This window comes from Pleurodeles waltl, chromosome 7, assembly GCF_031143425.1.
Source record: "Pleurodeles waltl isolate 20211129_DDA chromosome 7, aPleWal1.hap1.20221129, whole genome shotgun sequence".
Lineage (NCBI taxonomy): Eukaryota > Metazoa > Chordata > Amphibia > Caudata > Salamandridae > Pleurodeles > Pleurodeles waltl.
The window spans coordinates 109,699,983-109,727,282 of record NC_090446.1 but is presented as its reverse complement, the minus strand read 5'-3'; the positions used below and the strand labels follow the sequence as shown (position 1 = coordinate 109,727,282).

The following is a 27,300-nucleotide window of genomic DNA, read 5'->3' as shown; positions in this document are numbered from 1 at the left end:
GTGTTTAATGTCATATTGATGAGATCATAATGTCAGAGAAGTTACACTACAATTTTCCTTTAATCAAATGACAGGTGCATGATTTGCCTTTTCCTACTGTATTAGTCAGTCATCTCTAATGTATATTTCGGTTGCGAATATCTACATATGTCCAGTATCCAGCTGAGGTTACACCAAATATGGCTTATCCGTCACACAACCTCCTATGGGCAAGACCATCAGTGATCTAGCAAGCCATCCAGGACAGTCGAGGGAGTTGTATAGTAGACCAGGAAGAATATTTGTACATGTACACGAAAAATGTTATCCTCCATAAATTCAGTGACATTTTGTAAGGTTTCACAAGTGTGGATTTTTGGGTGATTTTCACCTACGGAATATCAAAGGGGACAGTAAAACCGTGACTAAAAGACATTTTTCCTTCAAATTAGTCCTGTGCTGGTATCTCATGTGACTTCTGCATGTGAGTTATATCCTTTTTTAAATTTCTACATGAGAAACTAGCAAATCCATTGTGTAGTTTAATGAAATTCCATGAAATATTTAGTGATTTCACCATCCCCTACTTTAGAAGCTGAACGTTTTATCTCATAGCAAGTACCAAGCATCCTGGTCAGTGGGGGCCACATGTAGGTTCGCCACTGATAGTGACTAATGACTACAACTTGAGAGTCTACGGAAAAGGTTGACATATGTTAACCTTATTTACCACAATGTGGGTGAGGTACATCTCCTGATTTTCAACATTCATTATCACATGTAGAGTAACTTCGGAACATGAAATATGGAAAAATAAGGAGTGATTTCTCTGGATTTCTTTTCATCCTGACTTATCGCAAAGTTCTTTTTCCGACCAGCTGATAACCAGCATATGGTAAGAAAGAATCACAATTTTTTTTTTTAAAGAAAATAGGAACAGTCCAACTCACCCCAGCAGACCCACTGCGTGGTCCTCGGGTGCTCGTCAGCTTTCCCAGCATCTCAAAGCCATCAGTGGTGAATTTTGCAGCCCTCTCAATTGGCTTTTTGTCTATTTTCCGACAGTCAATGTAGAGCTCAACGCTGTACTGGTTTACAGATACCTGTACCTGTACAATATTAAAATAGGAGTTAGGGCGACACATGTAAAATGAGCAGAACTTCAGCAGTGGGCAAGCCATCTTTAAACAAATCGCCTTAGACCCACTCCAGTGACATACCTCTGCAGCACTATTTTAGTACCCCAAGTTCCCAGAGAGGCTTCATGGAGAAGAGTTCAGGTTAGACGAAACATCTTGTCATGCTAATGAAGTTGTATAGCAAGAATGTCCACCATTGGGTGATGAGAGCCAGACCATGACAGATTTTCAAGATGTCCACAAGGAAAATATTTATATACAGTGCATCTAATTTTAATCATATACATAGTGTTTTTCAAGAAAGTCTGCCAATCACCTCATAGTTATTACCTTATAACAATCAAATTTTTGAGCCATTAGTGAAAATTCAGTGAAGCGAAGTATGAGGGCATTTGGAAAACAGCAGAAGCTGCTTTATGATCCAAACCCTTTAACACTACATCTTGAATGCAAAACATCTCTTCCACTGGACAACAAAAACAATGTATACCAAGATATACAAAAAAAGAGCAACCAGGCTTTACAGTTTCATTACAAACCACCAACCACAATGGGATTTTTTTGTGGCTTGCAGGATCCCATTCATCACAAACATCAGGGAATAGCGCTTTGATAGCTCAAAACCTGCTCTTTTATTGCGACACCTTATTCAGGGCATGAACACTACTTCCCCTGTAAGATATTTCTATTTTACACTCTCTTACTAGCCTCCTCGTTGCATTTTTCATCTCATTAATTTCAACTCTTCACCAAAGCCAGACAATTAATATTCGTCTACTTTTTAGTTTTTGCCCCTACATTAGGACGACACTTTAAAATATACATCATGGTTGATTTAGTATTATCGTGATTCACAACCCCAAAAGAATACTCCATTCACTTCTGCAGACTCATTGCAGGGCTCTATCTCGACTCGTCCTTCCTCACACAAGGTGCTTTCTTGACGTTAGCACAATCTTGTGGTCTAATCACTGATGTCTGGTCATGTCAACAGGTGCTGTATATTCTTCATATACTTAGACTAGTTAGTCTACTAGACCTGATTAATCTAGCTCTACAGAGGTCAATGTTAAAACTGTCTTCACTAATCTGTTTAGGAATCCTTAATAGAAAATCTGCCACTACATTCCTAGGCACTGACAGATTTCAATACTGAAATTATATTCTTGCACGTTAGAATTAAACTTTCCATGCTTGATGTAGCTTTTCTCTTTACTTTTGCCTGTAATATTTCACCAAATGTCTTGTGAGGTTTCCTTTGAGGGATTTCAATTCAGAACATTTTTAAAATATCGTCTGACATAAATATAGTGGCCTCAACATTGGTTAAGAAATATTTCTCCATTAGGTGTGGATTTTCTATATTACCTTCAAGGGGTAGTTATTTTGTAAACAATAGTTATAACATAATATTTATTGATGAATGATCTTTAGCCACTGATATTCTGGTCCCATACATTTGCCAGAAAGGGAATTCTGTATTTGTCAAAAAAATGTGTATTAGCCTTCACACACACCAGTGCATCTTTTCAATGACTAAATATGTAGTTATTTTTTGGCTCAAGACTGTTAAGGAAAATTATATATTTACTTCTTTTCTTTGAATTGTCTTCACTACTAAAGCAGTACAGTACACAAGTGGACATCAGTAGTTAGTACTGGCTTTGATTTTGTATATAAAGAAATGAACAGTTAACATCACCAAACACTCTTTCAAAGATCTACAACCATTTGTGTTCCAGATCCTAACATAACTTAGAAAGAGGCAAAGCTGAAAATACTCCTTCCCAAATTAGTGTTGGCCGCATCGTAGTTATATTTTATTTTTTGTACTGTTGGCAAGGAAGGGCCATGGTTAGAGCGAGCAGGTTGGCCAGGCTTGGTGCATAGGGCAGGTTCTACCTCGACGTCTAGTGAGTGGGTCTGCTAGTCCATCTTTTAGAAAGGCCTTGGTTTAAGCTTCATGATTTTGAATTTAATGGCAAACCCTTCATCAGGAAAGGAGGAAGAAAAAGACACCAACATTACACACTTGCCTTCTGTGCAACTGGCAATGGATTGTCTCAGAAATGTACCAGCATGTATCAAAGATAGTTCAGTCAAAGGCTTTTTGCCCACTAAAAGTTCTCATTTATGAATTCACGTTTACCCACATGTGTATACACGTGTCTGTTCTTTACAGAATTACAACTAGAGTCAACAACTCAAATTATGTAATGGGTTCTATCACAACTTCAGCACATTGTTTGTTAAGTAACCTTCATAATGTTTTCTTTCCTTACCATGTGGATTTGTCTTGCACCTTACTTTAGTACTACCTGGTAGCAGATGTTCTATAATTCCTACAATGTCCCGGGAAAAACATCTGCTAATTCCTGGTATATCCCAAATTCTCCTGCTGAAGTCTCTAACCCACGGCTGCTTTTTTAAAATTAGCACTAACCAATATTTTCATCTCTTGCTGATGTGCTGATATCCCCTTCTTCATAATAGACGCATTTTAGCACATGCTTCTGTTCCTTTAAATCCAAAATATACCCACAGTCTTTATGGTAATTACCATCATAGTCATCTGGCCTCGTATCAGATGGTTGCTACCAGTGCTTAATTTGTGCTTGTTGTTTCTGGTGCTGAGCACTGGCACTTATTTTTGAGGGCCGGCGCTTATTCTTCTGCCTCAAGCATTTGCTGAGAGCAAAAGACACATATGGGACAGACGGACGGAGGGAAAAACGAAAAAGCATCACAAAGGGAGAAAGAAGAAAGCTTCCAGAGTGAGCTGAAGGGGCAGGGAGGGGCTTTATATGTACTGAAGAGTTCCGAGATGGCTTCAGGATTACGCCGCCTCTGTATTCCGTGTTCAAACATTTAATTGCTGCAGCCGCGAATTTAAGAGGAGGACAATGGGCCCGGCACCTTTTTACTTACAAATTAAGCACTGGTTGCTGCTCTTATGTATGTCTCTTTCCTTCCTAAATAAAACTTAAGTGCCGTTTGACAAATCTTCACAAAATGTTCAAAGCTAGTGTATCAGTCAATTCAGCTGCTGTCTGGAAAGTTTTGGGGTGATTCAGAGAGAGAGAGAGAGTTTTACCATCTATTTTCATATCACACTAAGGGTGACCTGTTGTCTTTTGAGTCACTGTACCAGTCCCTCTTCCCCCCACCTCTGCAAAGCCTTCCTTCTACACAGTGTGCCCTTATGCGCTAAACCATAACAATGTCCACATCTAGCCTTCAACTCAGGACTTTTCATAGTATTTATCAGTGGGAGGTACTTTGGTATCCGTGATATTCTGCCCAGTCCCATCTAATTTAGAACCTTCTCCATACCTTCTTGTTACACGACATCATGGTGATTTGATCCCTCAGACTTTTTAACCACCAAAAGCCCTAATATGTAAGATGTTCTCTTAATTCCATCATAGACATATTTATCTACACTCTCTTTTTCCTCTTACACTTGGAATAAAATCAGTATCTTTTGAAAGCCTCATACTCCTGAGCTGTAAAATAGCAACTACTTAAAATCGCCCATGTGAAAAAAATGAGATTCTTGTCCCTGTAGGACTTCCGCTGTCTAAGAGAGCTTGATTAATCAACATCACATCTGCCCCAAATCCATTTAATAACAGCGACTTCTTAGGTGTATGTGTTAAATTGTCTCCTGCTGCAGCAGTGAAAAGACATTAATCATTGCTCTTCATTGTTTCTAAGACATTATTGGATTTCCCAGTTTTGCCATAGGCATCGTTATTGGTTGCATAGCTTTCTCTCCAAGGCACTCAATGTCATAGAGCAATTGACTCCAATACTGGTTATCTCTCTCAAAGTCCACACATTCTCCAGTGAATGTACTTTACTTTTATCAAACACAACTACCGTATATGGTATGACTCCAAGCTGGGACAAATAGGTTTCACCTTAATGAGTACAGAAACGTCCACTATTGCATTGTGTTCAATGCAAATTGAAATATATTGCAGGTATATACGCTAGCTATAGAACGTACTGACTATAAGTTCAAACCACTGAAGGCGCCTATTACTGCTCAGGCCCCTTACTGAATGCACTGCCTGCTGGAATACCTGCGCTCTGTATAACACTGTAAATTACCAGAGTCGCCTCAGTTGGTAGTATCTTAAGAAAGATGTTTTTCCACCTATACCCTAACCAGAAGTGAGCATAAACACAAACTGATGTATTTTTTCCAGATGCTCCTCTTGAGTGAATGTTTCTCACATCTCCATAACGAGTGTTATGAAAGGAAAAGCACAATGGGTCAGTATTGCCCATCGACTCAGGCCTCCACAAGAGTTGAAACTATCTATAATGCTTCGCTTCAACACTGATCACAGTAGGTAATTTTTGTTATATGATGACTATATTTGGTCCTAGTAAAACTGGCTCATCAATCTCACACCTATATGACCACTGACATCTCTAAGTGCAGCATCACGCCCACAATGTCATGGGAGGAGCACCAGTTGTCACTAATTTCACCCAACGATTATCTCATAGGTAACACAATAAGCATGTACTCCACCAACCAGGCATATTACTAAGAGTATCCTACTTAAGTTGTCTATTCAGTTCACGCCTTTCTACATCACTGGAACGCCTACGCACAGCAAAATGTCCACAGCAACATAACTAGAACACCCGTCCGGACATCACACAAAACCCTTGGTGCTTTCCAAGTAAGTCACACTATAAGCACGCATTCTCTGAACTATATACATTAGGTATATTTGTCATAAATTGGTCAGCTACTAGACAAAACAACAGGGCCAGACAACTGATGAGAATCTACTACAAATAGAATGGGTGTCCTTTAACACTTGAATTTAAAATTGAAGATAGGGTTGGAAGATGAAGAATGGCTCTGGATTATTCTAATTGTGTGTGCCCATCTGATGTTTCCATATGAGTGACTCAAACACACACGAAGGAACTTTCATGGAACCTATGCATAATACTGGAAGGAGAGATGTCATTGTTAAACTATTCCTCACAGTCCAAAACCCAGATCTAACATCACTTCAATTGCCCTGCCATGCTTTCAGTTGCATCACCTGGCCTCACCTGCTGGTACATCCTGTAGCAGTAGGTCAACTCCAAACCCAGTTGTTGTCCTTTCTCCCCCAGCTCTTGGAGACAGGAAGTGAGGGGAGGAAGATCCTTGCAGTCGCCTTTTGTTACTACAGTGTCTCTATTTCTGTCCACGACTTTTCACTGTTATCCCAGTCCTCCCTGGAAGTTTTTGCCCCTCAATTTTCTTTGGGTGAGAGATGACTAGTAAGGCCATCATAACCTCCTTGTCTCACTCTTCATTCCTAACCATCATTTCACTCACAGACTGGTAGTCGCATAGGAATGCCTTCTGCAGCTACATTCGGGCCTCTGAATGTGACTATAGAAAGGAACAACCGACTAAGAATAATAGTTTTATTGTTAGTAACCAACTAACTACGGTATTGTGATTCTCCAAATTCTTTAAACATATTTTGCCCTTTCTTTTGCAGGACAAAATATTTCCTTCCACTAAATCACTTTAATTTTTCGATGTTTTTCTTGTGGTGATACGAGGAACTAAGTGGTTGCAATTAATGCGAATGTAAAGACAAAGTCATGGGTGGTTCGAAGCGATAGCTAGTTGAGGTAACTGCCTCCAGGTATCTAGTGGCAAAGTAAAACAGCTGAGTTTGATGGGCTGTATACCCGTGTCAATAGCCAGGAAAGTGACCCCTGACATCTCTTCTTTTTCAAAGGAACATTCTAAAGGGAGCAGCAGGGACACTTCTGCTACCCAAATTTACATTTTCTTGGATTATCTCGCACATGCGCAATCTTTCCAAATCAGGAACACCATATGACGCCTGGCATGTGCTGCAAAAACAGGCTGCTTGGTGTGATTCTGGCGAGAGGGCCTGCAGAGAAAGGTGGACACTCTGACTGCCACCTTATATTAAAAGGCCTAAATTAGGGGTGTGTAAGGGTTTTCACAAACGTCTAGGAGTAGCTCTCCGTATCTTGTACAGTCCTTTGCTCCGGATGTCTGCGTGAAAAAATGCAGAAATTCAATTAATTTTCAATGCACGGATGTAAGTGTGTGCCTCTCACAGGTCCCTATCTATGCATTTGAAATAATTTATAGGGAGTCGTGAAAGGCAGTCACATAAGTGGACGTGCCTCATACGCATTAATGAGGCACGTGTTTTTTAATTCCCTCTGAATGGGCCCTTTGGGCATGAGTCCCATGCAAATGAGAAAAAAAATCCAGTTGTACCCGCGCTGTGTTACAGAGGCAAGCACAATGGTAAAGAACCTGTCAGGCGGTGTACTCCCTATGTGCGCATAGAAGGTACCATACAATCAGAGCGCTCCCGAAGGGCACCTATTGGGAAGTGGTAACAGGCGTCATGGGCCCCCCAAGGCATCCCTCTTCAAGCAGGTATACTCACTCACAACAGGGGTATCCCGGGCACCCCTTGAAATTGGCATCAGGTCTCCACCCGCGGCGAAAGCCAGACCAGCATCTTCTAACAGCAGGGCCACCTTTCAGTGATTGGCTGTTCACAGTCCAGGCACACACTCACGCGTGCACTGTGCCCAGCGAGGATGCTCTAAGATGCTGTCCAGTCTATGCTTGATGCGCCAGTTAGAGGCGGACAGCAGCAGTGTGGGACACAACAAGGACTCAGGAACTTCTTGTCAGCTGTTACTGTCTTGGTGGATTTTACATGGTGGTTGCGTTAGACCTGGATTTCTGATCCTTTTGGGCAAAATGTAGGGGCTCGTGATTGACATCCGTCCTGACCCTTACCGAGGACACTGCTTGGTCTCTTTTCACTGTACTCGTTACCATTGCCAGGAATGTTTAAATATCATTGTTATTGTAATTAATATTGTTATTTTTGTTGTTATTACTATTGTTACCGTTATTGCTTTGTTTTTATTATAAACGTCATAAACATGCTTAACATTTCTCTGGAAGTTACAGTCAGCACAATCGCTCAGGTGTACACACTCGTGGAGTCCTTCATTCACGTCCACAATTGTTCATTCACTCACATATTCAATCACAGACTCATTCATCAATCGATCGTTTTTTGAAGCCTCGATAAGCCACTCCTTCATTCTTTCCGTCAATCTTTATCCTACACATTCAAGGCCACTCTTTTTTATATGTATTCAATTGATTCATAAGCATCACCCCTCACACATTCATAAAAGATCTAATAATTAGTCTCCATAAATGCTGATAATTATTAATTCATGCACAGGCACATATTTACTCGTCTTTTTATGTTGTCTTTGTTTCAGACAGCCATTGGATTAACCTGATCACTCGTTCAGCAATGAAATCTGTCGTACATACACTCACTCAAGTATGCCTCTTTTCCGGTAAAGGAAGTTAGTGCCTGTTTTACAGCACATGGCCACTGCTTTCCATAACTATATAGGTGGCAATATTTCTGAAAGTTACAATTGACATGCTGGCCAGTGCTTAATTTCTAAATAGAAACGTGCCGGTGCTCAAAACCCTCCTCTTAAATATGCGGCTGCTGCACTTAAATGTGTGAACACGGAATACTGAGGCAGTGTAAGCCTGAAACCCTCCCGCTCCTCTTGAATCCATTTAAAGCCACTCCCTGCCCCTTCAGTTCACTCTTACAGCTTTCTGCGTTCTAGCGTTGTAAAGCTTTTTCGCGTTTCTCTTCCTCCGTTTATCCCAGATGTGTCTTTTGCTCGCAGCAAATGCTTGAGGCAGAAAAATAAACGCCGGCCCTCAAAAATAAGTGCCGGTGCTCAGCACCGGAAAAACAATCACAAATGAAGCACGGATGTTTGCCCCAAAAGGTTTCACAAACACTTTCTGCAGACAGAACTCGGAACACTTATTCGTTTCAGTGAGAAAACTGACCTGATTGTGTATGGTGAGGAAATAGATTGTCCCTTGGTCCATGAAACGACGCACGCACCAAACCACGTAAACTACAGCGAAGAAAATAGGGTTCTCCCCATTACTAACCTTGTGGAAGCTTCCATAGAAAATGCGTTCTACTTCCCGCTGGTCAAAGGTGACTTCCTGTAAGTCTGCTTTGTAAGTATGGCTGAAGTACGTCAGGGATTTCCTTGTGGCTAGAACACAAATGGGACAAAATGTCATTTATGCAGCAGTATAAACAGACAGTGCAATGAGTGCTGTGTGCCGATCTGTACATTTATGTTCATTCTTTTTCTCAATGATCACTTCCCATGAAGATGAGTTTCCTTTTTCATAAACGGATAGAGGTCTGAGCATGTGGAGTGTGTCTACTAAAAATAAGGGATTCCAGGGAAGTTTTAAATGCCCACCTGAAGTTAATGATACACATTTGCAGGTGAAATTACTTAAGAATGTTGAATTATGGCATAAACTAAAGTTGAGTTAAAAAAGGATGTAGTAACTGTGGAGGGATATCAGCTGACAACATGTTCTCCATCATACTGTGTGCAGATTCTGCCTGTAGATTATCTACTGAAGTTAGATCCTGAGGTACAAATCTGAGTGTTTTCCATTACCAGAAAACACTATGGGCCTCATTCCAACCCTGACGGTCTATGACCGCCAGGGTGGAGGGACGCGGAAGCACCGCCAACAGGCTGGCGGTGCTTCAGAGCCCATTCTGACCGCAGCGGTAAAGCCGCGGTCAGAAAAGGGGATCCAGTGGTTTCCCGCCGGAATACCCCTGGCTGGGCTGAATCTCTATGGCGGCGCTGCTTGCAGCGCCGCCATGGAGATTCCGACCCCCTTCCCGCCATCCTGTTCCTGGCGGTTTTTACCACCAGGAACAGGATGGCAGGAACGGGTGTCATGGGGCCCCCTAAGAGGGCCCCATAAAGATTTTTACTGTCTGCATTGCAGACAGTGAAAATCGCGACGGGTGCAACTGCACCCGTCACACCCCTGCAACTCCGCCGGCTCCACTCGGAGCCGGCTTCATCGTTGCAGGGCCTTTCCCGCTGGGCCGGCGGGCGCCCCTTTGGCGGGCGCCCGCCGGCCCAGCGGGAAAGCCAGAATGGCCTCCGTGGTCTTTTGACCGCGGAGCGGCCAAGTGGCGGTGCCCGCCGAAGTTAAAATGAGGCCCTATATCAGGACCACTAACTTCGAAAGAGTCCCAACTTTGAGCAAACACTCTTTGTATAAAATGCTTTAACGGGTGTTTGGTTGAAACGATAATAAAGAGAAGGACTTTGTAAGGGAGATGCGTATCACAACAAGCTTCAAGATGGTAGGAAAGATGTCAATAAAATCAGAAGGAGAAAACATCAAACACCTGAACTAGATCCTCCTAGAAATCTAGAAGCCAGATTTATTCATAGTTATCCCATGACAGAGAAGATGGTACTATATCATACATAATTCCATCAACTATCATTATTACAACACCACATCCAGCCCTAAATGACCTGGCACCACTAAGCTTGAAAAAAAAGGTCTAAACATTGGGTTCATGGGCTTGCAGCTGAGCCTAAACAGTGACAAATATTCTGCACATCACTCAAAAATAAATCACAAAACCCATCAGCAAGGGTAAAGTCTTATTTATTAACATGAAGGTCAACATGCCAATCAATAATTTAAAGAAACTCTCTGATGTCATGGGACGTCTTAAACAATAAATCTACACCCACGCGCCAGTCGTCAACTCGACAGGAAAGCATGCATGATATTGGCTAAGAAGACATACAGCATCATGCAGAGAACCTCGCCAACATCATCCACAAGATTAAGCGACTCTTCCATAATACAGACTCGCTCCTTGACTCCCAAATCTTTAGAAACATGGAGATTCTTGTTTTTTTCTTCAACTCCCAAATCTAGGCTCAGTTAGAAAGAGTTTAACAGCTCACTCGAGAAAACCACTGAAAACCTGTGCATCTCTTAGTCTCCCAAGTGACACACTAGATGCCATATCAAGTGATGTAAACAGGCTGCCTCTCCAAGCCTGGGGGTGTAAAAACATAGGGCTAGATGTATCAACAAACCATTTTACGACTCTCTAATAGCGATTTTTAAGAAATCGCTATTTCTGTTTCGCAAAATGGTATGTATCATATTTGCGATTCGGTAATAGCGATTTTGTAAAAAGACTATATATGGTTCACTACTTTCTTATAGAGTGTATTCAAGGCTCTTGTTTCACCCATAGACTTTAAAAACAATTTATGTAACCCTCATTAGACTCGCACATCAATGCAGGCATTTCTATACACTACATTGCTGAAAATATTCTTTGATATATCACAAAAAGATCAGCACAAGATGGTCCTTCTTCTGATGGACTGCCTGGAAAAACTCAAAACCACATGGCACAACATTGCCCAATGATATACCCAAAGAAAGCAGTCTTCTCTCCTTGCCCACTTTCCAGCCAGAAATCCAAAAAAAGAATGCTCATCTCATATTTAGGGGTTGCAAAAGTATAAGTGCCAATGTTGGCAACCACACAACAGCAAATGATGAAAGAAATGCAGTAATCTATTAGGCAGCACACAGTTTGCCAGAATCCTTAATGTAGGCAGAATAGTTATGTATTGCGGATCATATTTCTAGCTGCATCAGCAGAAAAAATATAGGCCCATATTTATACTTTTTTTGCGCCACATTTGCGCTAAAAAAGTATAAATATGGGCCATAATGTCAAAGAAAGGACAGAGGATTCAGTGCAGCATGTCTGCAATAATTGTCCTAGGGCCATGGTGAAAAGTACACCAAGGCCTACTGGTACCTCTAGTAACAGGAATGGGAAGTGAAAATTCCAGTAGTCTCCAACATCTGGAAGGATATACAGTAGTGCTTGATTTTGGACCATGCTAAATGAGGGTATCAACCCAGTGTATAGCTGCAAGAGAAGCCTTTGGAGTAGGATGAGGCAGACCTTTGGAGCCACCGTCAGCCCGATGTCAGTGGTCTTTTAGAGCTTTACGTTTGGTCTTTCAATTAGAGATGGCCATGATCCTGCAAGTTCTATACAAATGTGTCCATTTATTGTCTGAGTTTGCGGTCCTGATCTCAATGGACGATACTACAGAAAAAGCCTGTATCTTTTTGTAGGGATTATATTGAACTGCACTGTATTGGTATTTATGTGGAGCTTCTCATACACCTTCTGTGACAGCCCCCAAATCTTTCTGAATGTATGTTTCAAATATAGACCGAGAGCTATATGCCGCGCTATTGCCCTTTCACAAATTGGATAACTGTCTGCAGATCCTCTAAGCTCTAAGCAGATTCCTCTCTAGTATATTATTTATCAAAGAAGATCATCCTCAAAATGTACACAAGGAGAGGAATTTCTCTCTGGTATATTATTTATCAAAGAAGTTCTTCCTCAAAATGTGCACAAGGTGAGGGATTTCTTTTGTAGCCATGTTTACTGAAAAAAAGCCGTATTTAGGGGTTCTGTGCTTCTATCCAGACTCAAGAAGCCAATGTTCCTCTTTTCACATTTTTGTCCTTTCCCAAACATTTTACTGTTGTGGATGATCAGGAGGAGTAAGTCACAGTGACTGTCATTGGCGAACAAGAGAAAAGAGCACTGGACCGTTGCTCAAACGTAACGTATGCCTGTCTTGAGAAACTTAAAAGCAAACATCAACAGACATGGTAAATAAATACCATTTAAGATGGGACATAATAATCATGCTGTCGGCTACCAGGCATTTTTTTTTATCAACGCTGCTAAAAAGTCTTACATAAAGTGAAGAAACTGCCAAAAATATTCCAACAAGATCTTGACAGTTTTATGCTCTTTCAATACACCCAAAACTAATGACACTATCGGGGAATCATTGTAAATCTGGTGTAATAAGCTATAACGTTTTTTTGTAGCCGCAATAGATAACATTTGCAATAAAATCATAGATCACTCATGATAATTTAAATCCTTCTCCCTATCTCTGAAAGTTAACATTATCACCACGAAGAGGAAGGCTCTATGACAGTTCAGAGATGTCACTGAACATGAAACGAGTAATAGTTTGAAAGGATGCTCCTCCGCTACTGTGACTTTGAGCCCTGTCTTTTTTAATTAATTGAATATTTTGCAGAGTATATATAGCAGAACATAATATTTTAAAGGCTCTTGGGAGCCTTACATTATGCCTCTAACTTTCTGAAAAAGCCATCAATGCCTTTGCACTTCATAGGATGCCCTGAACCACCTTAATGCCTCCGAAAGGCTCTCATAATTTTAACAGGTTGATAAATATGTATTAAGTAAAAAGAACAGCACATTACAATAAAGACATGTAGTATAATTTTAGTGTTATTGACAGGAAAATGACATAGCATATTCAGTAAGGCTGTATCGCTCCTTTTCCTGATCTTGTCGCATACGTTTGAATCAAGTTCACATGGGTGTCATGATCATTCAATTATCAACAAGTCATTAGTTTGGAAGTTGTGGTCTGTTGTAAACATCTCAATATAAGCAATGCGTTGTCATTTGCATACTGACACAACCAGAAGCCATCTGAACCTGTTTGATAAAGATGCTCAACCTCTGCTTGTAGGCTTGAGCTTCAATTGAAGGATGAGAGTGCTTAACCAAATTGACTTTAACAGACGAACAAAAGAGCACAAATGATGAGTTAACACCACCCATGGGTTTCTCTAACTTAGAAGCAACCTAGTGAGATATTGTGTCGGAAAGACTAGAGTGGTTGAAAAGTACCAGCTGAGAATTTCTTTTATGGAAATAGCCCAAGGTGGTATCAAGCCAAGGTCTAGCCTGTTAGGCTCAAATTGGGAAGACTGCCCAAGCGCCAAGAGTCTTCATAGCGTAGGTCCTTGAAAGTCATCTGGGACAAATTATATCCCCTAGCCAGGCAGGACAGTCATAGGTCAGTACCGGAATAGGTTTAGGTAAATATGCCTTTGTAGCATTATTATTAGTGATTGTAAACCAGGCTCAATATCAATTATGCATTTGAAACGGTGATCAATGTTTTCGTTCTGCAGAGATACTATGGCTTCCATGCACAATGGTCATTGATTCCTATTGCAACATAGAGATAAGATGAAATATTTGTTAGGTGTATGTTGTTGGAAAGCCACAAGCCACAAAAAATGACTTACCAAAATCATATTGTGTGATGTTCAGATTCAGAGGGAGGAGGCCCTGTGGCACGGCCCTTGCATAGGTGAAGTAAAGAGCCACCATAATTGAAAGATATTAATGCCTCTCTTAAACATCCAGGTGGCTGACAAGGAGGACTTACAGTCCCACACTGTATCTCCACCTCTTCGGCCTAAAAGATTCACAGCCACTTGTGCACAATGCAGTGGCGTCACCAGCTTGGAACAAGGCGAAAGTGCGACTCGCAGCTCCTAACAAAATAACTGACTACCCTCCAGCACTTGAAAAATTAATCAGTCCCACAATTAGACCTTAACTAAACTCATTTGTACCTTCTTTACAGCCGGTTCATTTTAAAACATTTGTAAAATTCAGGAACAAGTATTTAATTTTGTTCTGCGTTAGTGAACGTTAACACTTCCTGTACTCCAACAAGATTATTATTTGGTTCACTTTACAAAATTCCCTGGCTTTCCAATCAGGGAATTACAAGTAAACACCAATTCTCCATGTTAACTAAGAACCAATTTGCCAGAAGACATTTCATGACACTTGACTTCTGTCTTGGAACTCACAGCAAATGGGACTCAATAAATACAAAAATGTAAATTCCTCTTTATTGCTAATTCTCTTTTTGGGGGTGCTGCAGCATCCCCATACACCCACTCCAGTGCCCCTGCTAAGGGCTACCCTGCAGCTCATGACATGCAATTGTGGAATGCTTCCTCAGAATAAGTCAGGTAACTTAGGAGGGGCGGTGATTGAAAATACTGCAGCAGTCATTACAGTGCTTAACTTGAGCAAGTGGCTTCTGGTGCTCGGCACCAGCATTTAATTGTCAGCACCAACACTGATGACAGTCTGCCACTTGGTGGTGCTGATTGTCTAATTTAGAGATGAGCACAACAACAGTTGTTTATTAATTAAATACATATTAAAATGACAAATACCTGCATCCAAAGCCATTCTTATAGCTTTGAAAGCTTAAAATAGGGTGAATTTGTCACGCTTGTGGGGGAGGCAGGGGCAATAGTTGGTGCAAGCTGCAGTGGCCTCCTGATGAGGGCCCTGGCACTTAATTTTTTTACAAGTCAAGCACTGAGCCACTAACTTCTTATGGTGTCACAGGACATTGCAATATAGAGCCAAAGTAAGAGGTTTGGTCCTTGTGAAAGGTTTTTTGGTGTCTGTTTGCTCTATAGAATTATCGTCCTCCATTTCTTGTGCCTTTTGTGGTGACCCCCTTGGATATGAATTATTATAACGGCTTCCCGGGTCTCGGTGTGCTTGTGCTCCTGGAAAGCTTCCTGTAAGAAAGATCAGTTGATATTTAGCATTCACTGAGTTCCCTTTGTTCACAGCCTGGACCCCTTTTGTTTCAATTCCTCCAGGACCACAGCCCACGGATCCTCTCCACCAAGACTTAAACAATTTCTAGTGGTTTTTGGAACGTAAACCAAGTGCTCTGGGAAAAGCAGCAAAACACTTTACACAGGCTTGGGCAGCCGGTTGTGGATGCTCAAGGATTCCTGCGGGACTTTGGGCTCTAAAATACAGATTTGCTCAGGCTACTGTGGTTAATTACTCCACAGCCTGGCCTGAGCTGGAGGCATGTTAAAAAGCAGGGCTAGCTTTAGCACTGGTGGCGCCCTGTGCGACAGTCTTTTTTGGTGCCCCCACCCCATGACCACCTCCTTGGATTTCCTCACTACCACCCAGCAAATGTGTCCCTCATCTCACCTCAGCCCCACTTTCACATACATTCATTTGTTTTAAAGAGATTGCAAAGGCTGGCTTTACTAATCCACTCAGCTATCCACACAAAATAGAGATCTGCTCTTTGCACCAGGTATATTAACCCTGTACGCTACTTTATGGTGAGTCAAAGCTGCCGCTAGACAAAACTCCCATCTCTCTCCCTAGCAGGAACATTAATCACAAGAGGTATCTTGACATTTTAATTGCTTCCTGAAGGTGGAACGCACAAGGAACTTTTCAGCAGGTGCTTTTAAATCGCAAGTTTCATACGTTTATTGCTTAACACAGTTCCCCCTTGAGGGCAGCGCCCCCAATCCAGCTCAGCACCCGGTGCGGCCGTACCGCTCGCTCTGCCCTAAAGCCAGCCCTTTTAAAAAGAACATTTTCCATGAGAAAGGGACGATTTATCAAGGCAACTCCTTCTCTAACTTAAGCCAATTGAGTAAGCTAGATCCCTTTCCTTAGTGAATCACATGATTAATCACTTTAAGGATGCTAAGGATCCAGCGACCTTGCAAAGGAGAAAATGAGATGGAATCTGCAAAAAGCAGAGAGAGGTCATAGGTACCAGAGATCCCCCACTTTACAACAGAAACAGACGACACTGCAAATGGGCGTGGGAGAGTTAAGGGTTGTGAGAGCTAAAAAAAAAAAAAAACATGTCTGGAATAAAAGATCAGAAAGCTTGAAAAGGGAAAGATAAAGAACATTAAGCAAGGGAAGAGAGTGCAGCAATGGGTTTGTTCCCCTCCTCCTTCCCCCAAGGTTGGTTCTATTTCCACCTAGGAGGAACCCAAATGGAACTCAATATACCATCTTCCAGAGGATTGGGAAAGTGGGGAAGTTGGGGGTGCAACCTTTACAGGACAGTGGTGTAGCAAAACTGGGGAGGGGCCCCTTGCAAGCAACATGGAGGGGGGACCCTATGGACTCACTAAAGCCAGGTGCTATGCTGAGGGGGGCCCTGGAGCTCGTGGGTCCCCATGCACTGCAGGGGCCTTTGTTACACCCCTGCAGAAGGATCATATAGAGAAGGGGGCGCTGGACCAAGCTCTGGGAGAGAAATTGCAGGAAAACACAGAAGACTGGAAGTGCCCAAACAGGGCCAGCTTGATATCTATCGAAGGTTCAGCTCCTGGGAGAAATGCGAGAGCAAAGCACAAAATTCTACCGACACCCTACCCATTAGCTCGGAATCAACTGGGGAGTAATTAACAACAATGTTAGGGGGTCTGGTAGAGCAAGGTATGCCCATTCTATTGATCCTTACGTGTTGGACCTTGCCCTTTTTGCAGGGTCATCCTCAAACTTTTTGCCTTCCTCCTCCTATTTTTTTAACCCTCTTTTGTTGGCTTTTTCTACTCTGGGCACTTTATCACTGCTGATCAGTGTTAAAGTGCATGTGCTTTCTCCTTTAAACTTGGTATGATTGGCTTACACCTGTCTGGCACATTTAATTTACCTGTAAGTCCCTTGTACAGTGGTATCCCTCATACCGAGGGACTGTAAATTAAATGCCACTAGTGGGCCTGCAGCACAGCTTGTGCCACACACAGGTGTAGACTTTCAAACCAGTCTCGGACCTGCCACTGCAATGCCTGCGTGCGAAGTTTACTGCCCCACTGGCTTGGCATCTAAAATTACTTGTCAAGCCTGGAACTCCCCTTTTACTACATATAGGTCACCCATAAGATAAACCCAAGTTAACCCTATGGGCAGGGTGCTGGGTAGGTAAAAGGTAGGACATATGCCTTCACTGTGTGGCATGTCCCGGTAGTGACCACGAGCCTATTTGATTTCTCATTCCTCTTAGTGCTGCTCCTCTCATAGGGTTGCATTGGGAATTCCCTTATAAATGTCTTAGTGGTAATTTCTGATCTATGGGGAGTAGAGTGGGCATATTTATTATGTTTGGAATGGTAATGAGAAATCCTACTTATTGGTATAGGTGGATTTTGTATTAATATTATAGAAATGCCATTTTTAGAAAGTGGGCATTTCACTGCACTTATGACCCTTGTGCTTTGCAGCCTGACTTCAGTCCACGGCTGGCGTAGAGTGACAGCTGGGATTTGTGCATACTTTCCAGACAGCTATCACACAGGGAGGGTGGAGGTATAACAGGATTAGCACTGCATACTGAGTGGTCTTCCTGGGCTGGGATATTGGGAGGCGTGCACACTTACATATGTATAGGCTGTGTCCTGCCCTCACACAAAGGCCTTGTTTATCCCCTGCTGATGTCTAGAGCCAGGGCTGGGGTTGACAGGTGGTGTTGTGCACTTCTAAAGTTCCTTTTAAGTGCCCCCTTAGCTCAAGGACATTTGGAGAATAAGTAAAGCGGCTGTACCCTATCTTTTTAGACACTGTGTGGACTTGCCACCAGATGCTGCTGGAAGGGACTATTATGCCAGAAGGAACCGCCATTAGACCTGACATGCTTTTGTGCTGACCTGCGGCCTGCTAGGTCACCAGAAGGACTGCTACCTTATTGCTAGGACCCTGCTGTGCTGGCCTGCTGCTGTCCCCTGCGCTGAGCCACCAGTTGTTCACCAGGGGCTGGATAGTGTGAGCCCCTTCCTGCCTGGCTGTACAAATTGACCCTCAGCGCGTGGTGAGCGCTGTTTTGAGGGGAAAGTGCGTTGTGAGCACTTCCCTGTCCTGTGTCCTCATCAGGCTTCAGGAGGAGTGGCGCGAGGAGAGTCCTTCACCTGACCTTCAGGAAGCGTGTGGTGGGTGCTACTGCTTCCCCCCTGGGATTGTGTGCCCTGTTAGCGGCGACGCCAAGAGTAACAAGTGTCTTCAATCCCCTTTGTGAAGAGTGGCCAGGGAGAGGAAGAAGGAGTGTGGCAAGGACAGCTGGTTGGGTTTGTGGGGAATGTGGATGAGATGCGCACTCCCCTGGTGCCCCTGGGCCACAAGCAAGCAGCCACCTTGGAGGCCCTTTACCGCCACGGCCTGAGCCCCAGAAGAAAATAGCAACTTCACGGCCAGAGATGCTGGGAGGATTTCCTGGGCTGGGCCACCTAGTGAGGAGGAGGGTAGCGGTCCGGGAGGCCCTGGAGGGCTCCGAACATGCTGCCCATTGATTGCAGCCCACCAGAAAGCCACAGGAGTCAGCAGTCGCACAGTGAGGAGCGGGCAGCTGCTTGATGATCTCCCACCGTGGAGTAGGAACCCAGCAAGGTACCTCACCAACGAGGAAGGTGTGTGGGCTTTCCTCTTCCCCCCTCTACCCGGCTTGCACCTACAGGAGCAGGGGGCATTTAACACAGTGCTCACAGGAGAGGAGGGAATCCTCAACGGAGGTCCCATGGCTGCCGAGCCCTATTTTACCACCCTGATGTAATAGGAGCGCAGGGGCTACTGGTCCCAGCGTGGTGGACTGTGACCCACCATATAACTTCAAAAGGAATCGCAGACGCACTGCAACCTTCATGTAGAAGGTGCTGTGGGGTGATTATCTCTAGGAGTCTGCCTCTCACCAGTATATGTTTTGCCCTCAGTGTTACAGGACAAGATGTCTTATTATATGTCTGTGTTACCTTGTTGGGATAACAAATATATTTCAGGACCTTCTTACGGTGCCCTGGGAGGGTAATGTTTATGACATGTGCAAAGGGAAATGCTTCATTTTAGTTGCACTATGATGATTTTACAATTGCCTGTTTGGCAAAGTATTACTGATTTATGTTGTTTTGTTCTATGGTTTTTATGCAACACAGTTTATTTTTATATAACTTGTTGTAAAGTCTCTTTTGTAGTGTATTTATTGCACCACTGGGTTGTGTATGTTGTGCAAACGCTGTACACATTGCCTCTGGGAAATGCCTGATTGCTCGTGCCAAGCTACCAAGGGGGTGAGCAGGGGTTATCTTAGGTGTGTAACTCCCTTGCCCTGACTGGAGTGGTGGTTACTGCCTGGCTTAGGTGTCTACCCTAGACAACCAGGAACCCCATTTCTAACGCTACCACTGTGTCAGACACTGGGGGGGTATATACAATGTTTCAGCTCCTCTTAAAGGAACTGCAAGAAATAAATGCTGCCCAAACCGTTATGAGTAGTAAATTGGAAGCTAAATTGGAGGTTATAGAGACAGAAATCATGGATCCCAAAGTCCACCAGAGTGGAGCAGAGAGTATTTAACTTGGAGGATATAATTACTAATCAGACCAAGATAGCTCAGCAAATACTGAAAGAGATGAGAAGTATGAATGGGAAGATTAAGGATTTAGAAAACCGATCATGCAGGTCCAACTTGCATCTAGTAGGAATTCCTGAAATATGTCAAAGAGACTTGGAAATGACAGAGCCTGTATCTTAATTGATTTCTACTCATGAACGCAAAGAAACCTTGTCAGATTTAGCAATAGCTAGTGCCCACAGAGTACCCCCTGGAATGGTGCCCAAAGTCGGGGAAAAAGTCTTGGACAATACTGATACATTTTCATGACTTTAGGATCTAGGAGTCCTGAGAAAGGCAATGCAAATCTATAGATGTAGAGAAGGATCTCCTGTTTCAAATCTTTCATGATGTGTCTCTTCAAACATCTAATTGACGGTAGAAGTTTAAACAGGTGATTCAAAAATTTAAGGCCAAGGAGGTCCAAGTCCAAACGGTACAACTAAAATCCTCTGATCATAGAGATTTCAGATTTTTCACAAGCATATGAAGAAAGAATTTTTCTCTCCAATTTAGCCAGTGTTTGGAGCCTGGCTATATCCCACATTTGTGATCTGGGTATTTGTAAGGGGCCCAGATGCTGAAGCCACCCCAGGTGCTAAACCAATGCATTTCCATGTCTGGAAAGAGAGGACTTAGCTTTCAGGGACTATGTTTTCTGGAGGTGTAGGAGGGAAGGCAGGGAAAGAATTAGGTGGTGTAGGGTGGTAGAGGTGGGGGAGTGAGGAGTGGCACTAAGGTGAGGGATGGTGGAATGGTGGGGAAGAGAGCAGTGGAATGGAGGTCAGGGATGGTAAAGTGTTATTTAATGGAGAAGAAAATGAGACATATGGAGCACATGAGACACATGGTGGGCTAAGAAGAAGGTGAACCTGCAAGGGTTGGGAAGCTGGGAGAATATTGATGTGTGAATTTGAAATCTGTCTGTTGTGTGTCTGATGTGAAGAGCCTCAATATCCATTGGTTTAACAACAGATTTAAAAGGAAAGCCATACATGACTGATGGTGGCAATTTAATCCACTCATAATTTTACTGAAGGAAAGCTACTGGAGAAGGGGAAAGAGACTAATAAGGTAACGTCTTTAAAACAGTAGACCGGCTTCTTATCTACTAATTCCACTCTAAAGGGAGTTGCAATCTTTGTTAAGAAAAAGTTGAAAGGAAAGTATCATTCACTTGTAGCAGATGGAGGGGCATTGGTCAGTGCTTCCTACAGAGTTAAATAAACAAATATTGCTTATTATTAAGGTCCAGTGAGTGATGACCCACATAACTTACAGAAGGTTGGCTGGCAAATAAGCTATGTGCAGAGAAAGGTTTTAATAGGGGGGATTTTATTTTTGAACCAAATAACGGTTTAGATTCTTCTAACGCTCAGAGGGTACAATGAAAGGGAATTAATGAAGACTCCGCTTATAGTTGGTTAATATGTGAGGGGAAAAATGGAAGATCCAGGTCCTACTTGTTACTCGAAGCAGTTTAGTACTACTTCTACAATTTATATTTTTTAGGACACCCTCCTTCCCTTCTATTAGGATCTTGTATCATGCTAGTGGTTTGACAGACTGCCAGGCAGTTGTTTTGAAATGCACTGTTCCCTTACCAATTACAGTCAAGAGATGGGTGATGGATAAGACAATTATCTTGGAAGAAGAAGATGTCATTGATTGATTACTTTAGAAATAATTAGAGTTTTTATGACCAATGACTCCTCAGCAGATATAGCCATTGTCTCGGAGGCCTTCAAATGTACTATCGGGGAGAGGGTAATTTCCATACAAGCATATCAGGTGAAAAAAAGAAGGAGGAAATTTCCTCAGGCGGGCTGATGGAGGCAGGGCCTTGCAAGCTTTAAGGTTGAAAAGCACAGATGCCTCAGTAGAAAGGTGGATTATTACAAAAAAGAAGATAAGGGATTTCTTTTCACAAAAGCAGCTAGTTAACAATCAGCCTTTCCAACAACAAATTTATGAAGAAGCAGTTTTTATAGGACACTTTCCAATCTTTATTTGGATGAACTAGCCGGGAATGTAGGCATGAGCAGCAAATTGAAGATTTTTTTAAAAGTTAAAAATAACCTGTCCTGACAGATGAAGGAGCCTCAATTCTATTAAATCCAATCTAAGTGAGTGAGGATAAAGACATTATAAGACAGCTCCCTAATGGTAAGGGAGCTCCCGGGGAGGATGGGTTTGGCTCAGATTTTTATAAACCTTTTGTGACCTCTTTAATGGGCCCTAAGCCCACCCGTTTTTATTCATTTGTTAGACGGGGGGCCAGGTCCTGGATTCATTTCAGAAAGGGGTTCTGGTACATTTTTTGAAGTCAGGGAAAGAGGATGTGGATTCAAAGTCTTAAAGACCAATAACTCTTTTAAATTTCATCTACAAGGTACATAACAAAATTTTAGCCAATCAGTTTGATAAGGTAGCCCTGTTACTCACAGCAGGGAGATCAGAATGGTTTCATCTGTGGTTGAATTTTATACTGTAATACACATTTTATGAGTGAATTTATTGATCTGGTGATGACAGATACCATCCCGTAGTGACTGTTCTGTTGGCGAGAATGCTTTTGATCTCATAAACTGGAGGTGCTTATTTTAAATCTTAGGCAAATTCAAGTTTCCACCTCACTTTACGAGATCAATTCAGATAATATATCAAGGTGCAATGACACTGCTAATAATTAATGACTCTCTGGCAGGCCAAATTACTTTGAATCGGGGTACCCGGAAAGGCTGCCACCTTTCTCTATCACTATGTGCCCTTTTTAATTAAACCCCTGGCACTGCATATTCAGCAGAATATAAGCAGTGCATTACTCTTACCCGGTGGATCCAATTTAGAGCTGCACTGGGATGATATGGCTGTATTTTTTAACACCGCCTACCCTCAATATTAATAGGGCTCTGTGATCTATCAAAGACTTCACAAATGTCAGTGGCTATAAAATCAATGTAGCGAAAAAAAGAGTGTTTATTGTTTAACACCTGTCTGGAAGTCCTCCCACTAGGTCTGAAGGAAAATAGAGCAGGCCCGTAAAGATACTTGGGAAGTTTTTATTCAAAGGAGCCAGAAGAAGTGTTTAATAATAATTTTAAATCCCATGACGTGAAAGGTTTTTAATTTATGGGAAATATGGAAAGGCTTGCTCCTGTCAATTATAGGCTGTACTGCATTGATTAAAATGTCAATTTTACCATTGATTTTCTTCCACCTTTTATCAATTCAGTGTAAATTCGAGGTCTCCTTTTAAAAAAAAATTGGAATAAGTTATAAAATCTTTTTGTGGAACCAGGAACAACCACAGGTAAAACTGAAAATTCTAAAATCGCCCAAGACTGAGGGAGGCTTGGGACTCCATAACTTCCAGAAATGTTAAATGGCAGCATTTATCTTACAGTTGCGTTGCCTGTCAATGCGGACCTCTAATTTTGATAATTACATCTTTAAAGTTATGTTGAAGAATTTGGAGGAAGAAGATTTAACAAGGTGTATTCAAATCCCTAAATCACACAATAAAGTTAGATACAATTTTTTAAAACTTATTTGGATTTTGAAAAATAAATTGTTTACGACATATTGAATCCCATGGTCAACACAGAGACACCATTGAGATATTGTCAGGTTCTCCCTCCTGGCTTGACCGAAGGTACATAAAAGTAAACAGGCAGACTTATTCTATACCAAAGAGTAGGGGATTTTTATGATGATGTTAGTTTTAAATCTCCAAAGCCCTTTTTTGAGAAAACAAACTTCGGTGCATTTCCATTTTTTTATGTATACCCAAATAAACTCCATCTTCCGTAATTTGACAGGAGTGGATTTAGACTCTTGCAGAAGCTGTGTACAACAGCTTTTTTAGGGAAGGCAAAGTTAATGTAACTTTGAGTTATTGGTATAAAGAACTTCATCTGGGACCGGAATAAATTATAGAGAAGATATGATTAAAATGAGAAAGCTACACGGGGATGAGCTAAAAGAAACGCAATGGGAAAGGTATTTTGATCTTAGCATTTCAAAATTTAGAGGGCCAACTGCTATTGCATGGCTTTGTAATGGATGGATGTTGTACCTCACCCTGCTTTCTTTGATGTTTACTGCTCTAATCAGAATTTCCCAGAAGTGTGAGCAGGTAGGGTATTGGTACATGCTATGGTCCTAAAAAACTCTTAGTGACATTTTGGATGGGAGTGGTCCAAGCAGAAGGCAGGACAACTGGGCTGAATAATCTCCTTTCCCTGAAAATGGCCCTTTTGGGATTATTTGATGTTGAGAGGCCAGAGCTCTATGACACTGAGCACTTTATATTTATAGCTATGCACTTTATATTTATAGCTATGCTTTTGGCCCGCTCTCTGATCACTACTTATTGGAGATCCCCCGCTGACCGCATGGTGGAAGAGTGGGTAGGGAAAATGAGGAAGGTCAGACAGGGAAGCTTGGCATCATGCCAGAGTCAATCTTTGTGCCCAATTCTTATGAAATGGAAATAAAAATGAGCCTGGGAGAAGTAGGGTTTATGTCTTTCTTAAAATGAGCGCTAACACTTTTGGAAAGAAAATGCACTTTAAAAATGGATAAGCAATGACACTTTGATACCTTGCACTTTATTGATGTAAAAGTACCTGGAATTCTATGTTGCATTGTCACTTTAAGCACTGAAAGGAGAAATAAGGGTTATTAATCTAGTTGGGACTTTCAGCGCTTTTATAAATTCTATGATGTTCATAATAATGGGTTACCTTACATTGTGATCTACAAATGGGAGGCTTTCCTCTTGATCCATAAAGTGTTTGGTGCGTAATCTGGAAGGGATAGCTGGATATGACTTGACCTTCCAATAGCTTAGAGACATTTTCGAGGTGCATGGTTCAGTTACCTGGCATCATAATTGGGTAGAATATTCTGCCCTTACCGAAAATGCCCGTCTTTGGGATTATCTGATGCTAAGAAGTTAGAAGATCTAGATACTGAGCGGTTATATGTATACCTATGTATTTAACTTACTCATTAATCACTTATATATTGGAATTTCTCTGCCGTCCCAAAGGTGGAGGCAGGAAGGGTATCATGTTTGACAATTGCTCTGCCCAGTACTTTAGAAAATGGAGGAAATGGGCATGGCAGTAGCAGGGTATATATATGTTTTGTGTAGTCGAGCACTGGCACCTTGACGCTAATGCACTTTATAGATTGAGGAGCAAAGACACTTTCGACGCCAAGCACTTTAAAGATGGATGAATGTCTGTATGATGCAGAGTAAATTTAAGAGCTGGAAGGAGGAGAATTCCGTTTTACTAATGCTGTCAGCGTTTGCAGCATTATAAGAAGCTCTGTGAGGTTGATAATTATTTGCGTCTCTACTTTATGAGACAGCATTTCTAAGAATGCTTGAAAAATAACAATCGGTTTACACGGCTCTAAGGTGTCGCTTCACCTGCATAAGAAGTCAATTGATATAGATGCTGACGGGTTGAATTTTGGGGGGCTTTGAGAAATGTAATAAATTGATCGATTAGGGTAGAAATACGTTTTAGTATTAGACTTATAAGTCTGTGAATGTGTATTGTGTTGTGAATTTACCTCTCCTGGAATAACTTATTAAAATCAATAAAAGGATTTAAAAAAAGATCTGGCCATTCTTTCTTAACTGACCGTTACCTCGACTTAATCATTGCTTTGATCTGATCATCGCCTAGGCTTGAGCAATACTTCACCCTCACAATAAGCCTCGACCCTGCCGGTATCTCAGCCCAACTGCTGGTATAACGAGACGACCACTGCTTCGGCCTGACCACTGCGTCAAGCTCACCTCACCTTAACTGGTCATGGACAGTCCTTCGACGGACTATTGTTCCAACTGTACCTTAACTAAGTTATTTCCAATTCTTCCACCCGGCCATTGATTTAATCTTACCGGCACCTCGGCTTCAGCATTACTTTGACCTGAACATTGCTTCGACCTGACCAATTAATTCGACTAAACCACTGCTTTGTATCAGCCATTGCGTAGCCCCTCATCTTCCTTCCTGCGTCAACACCAACCATTGCTTCGACCTGACTGTTTCTTCCAAAAGAACCTTCTGCCCATCCAGTCTAGGATTGTCCTTGGAATATTACAGCTGCCCAGCTGAAGTCCATATTCTTCGGTGCAGAAACATATATGCACTTTTTATTTGTAGGAATCTTTCAAGATATATTAGTTTAAAATAATTACAGTTCCCAAGAAAAAATTTCGACAGCATTTCCATTCAAACGCAAACGAGAAGTAGCAGGACTGTGCCATCTGGTGGTAAGCATTATAAAGACAAAAGAAGAAACATTTCGACCCATATTTATACTTTTTTTTAGCGCCGCATTTGCGTCGTTTTTGACACAAAAGTGGCGCAAACTGACAAAATACAATTGTATTTTGTCAGTTTACGCTGTTTTTGCGTCAAAAAATGACGCAAATGCGACGCTAAAAAAGTATAAATGTTGGTCTTCGTGTCATCAAATCAATAGTGTGTGTGAGACCGAGCCCCAGCCTGCTGCTCGTTTCCGACACCTTTAGCGCGAAAGACGCTGGTACGACGTCTTTAAGTGAAAATATGAAACTATTCAGCTCTTAGCGCCATGGTACTGAAAACTTACGGTCAAAGACGAGTCCGACAAGGGGCTGGAAGTCCTCGTCCACAACCTGCCAAACAGCAAAGGGCTCAGGACCGGTGTCCGGAAGGAGGCGCAGGAGAATGCTTATGGTGTGGTCCTGCGGAATCCCGTCCGGGTGCAGCTCCCTGCGGACAAAAACAGCCACGTTACCGGAGAGCATGTGTGGATGGGGAAGGGGTATGCTAAAATAAAGAATAGAAAGAAAGAAATGTAAGGGAATAGAAAGAAGACGGGGCGCTGGAGAGAAAGAGGGTGAAAGAAAAAGGGGGTGAGCAGAAAGAGAAATACAGCGAAAGAAAGACAGAGGAAGTAGAAAGGAGAATGGGGTGTGGGAAAGGCGCGCAGAATAAAGAAAAGAAGAAATAGAAACCGAGAGAAAAATAATGATAGGGAAAAGGGAGATTGGTAAAACAAGAGAAGACAGGGCGAAATAAAAGGGGATAGTGAGAAAGG

At 42.1% G+C, this 27,300-nt stretch overlaps 1 protein-coding gene across 1 annotated transcript in view; it reads right to left on the bottom strand.

Annotated features, from left to right (window-relative positions):
• The window catches only part of COL20A1 (collagen type XX alpha 1 chain), a 371,828-nt gene that overhangs the window by 115,711 nt on the left and 228,817 nt on the right, over positions 1-27,300 (bottom strand). Inside the window, exons 26-28 of the mRNA XM_069243200.1 lie at positions 26,830-26,972; positions 9,154-9,263; positions 930-1,088 (exon numbers count right to left, since the gene is read on the bottom strand). Coding sequence (XP_069099301.1) covers positions 930-1,088; positions 9,154-9,263; positions 26,830-26,972 — 412 coding nt within the window. The remainder of the gene's footprint in view (positions 1-929; positions 1,089-9,153; positions 9,264-26,829; positions 26,973-27,300) is intronic.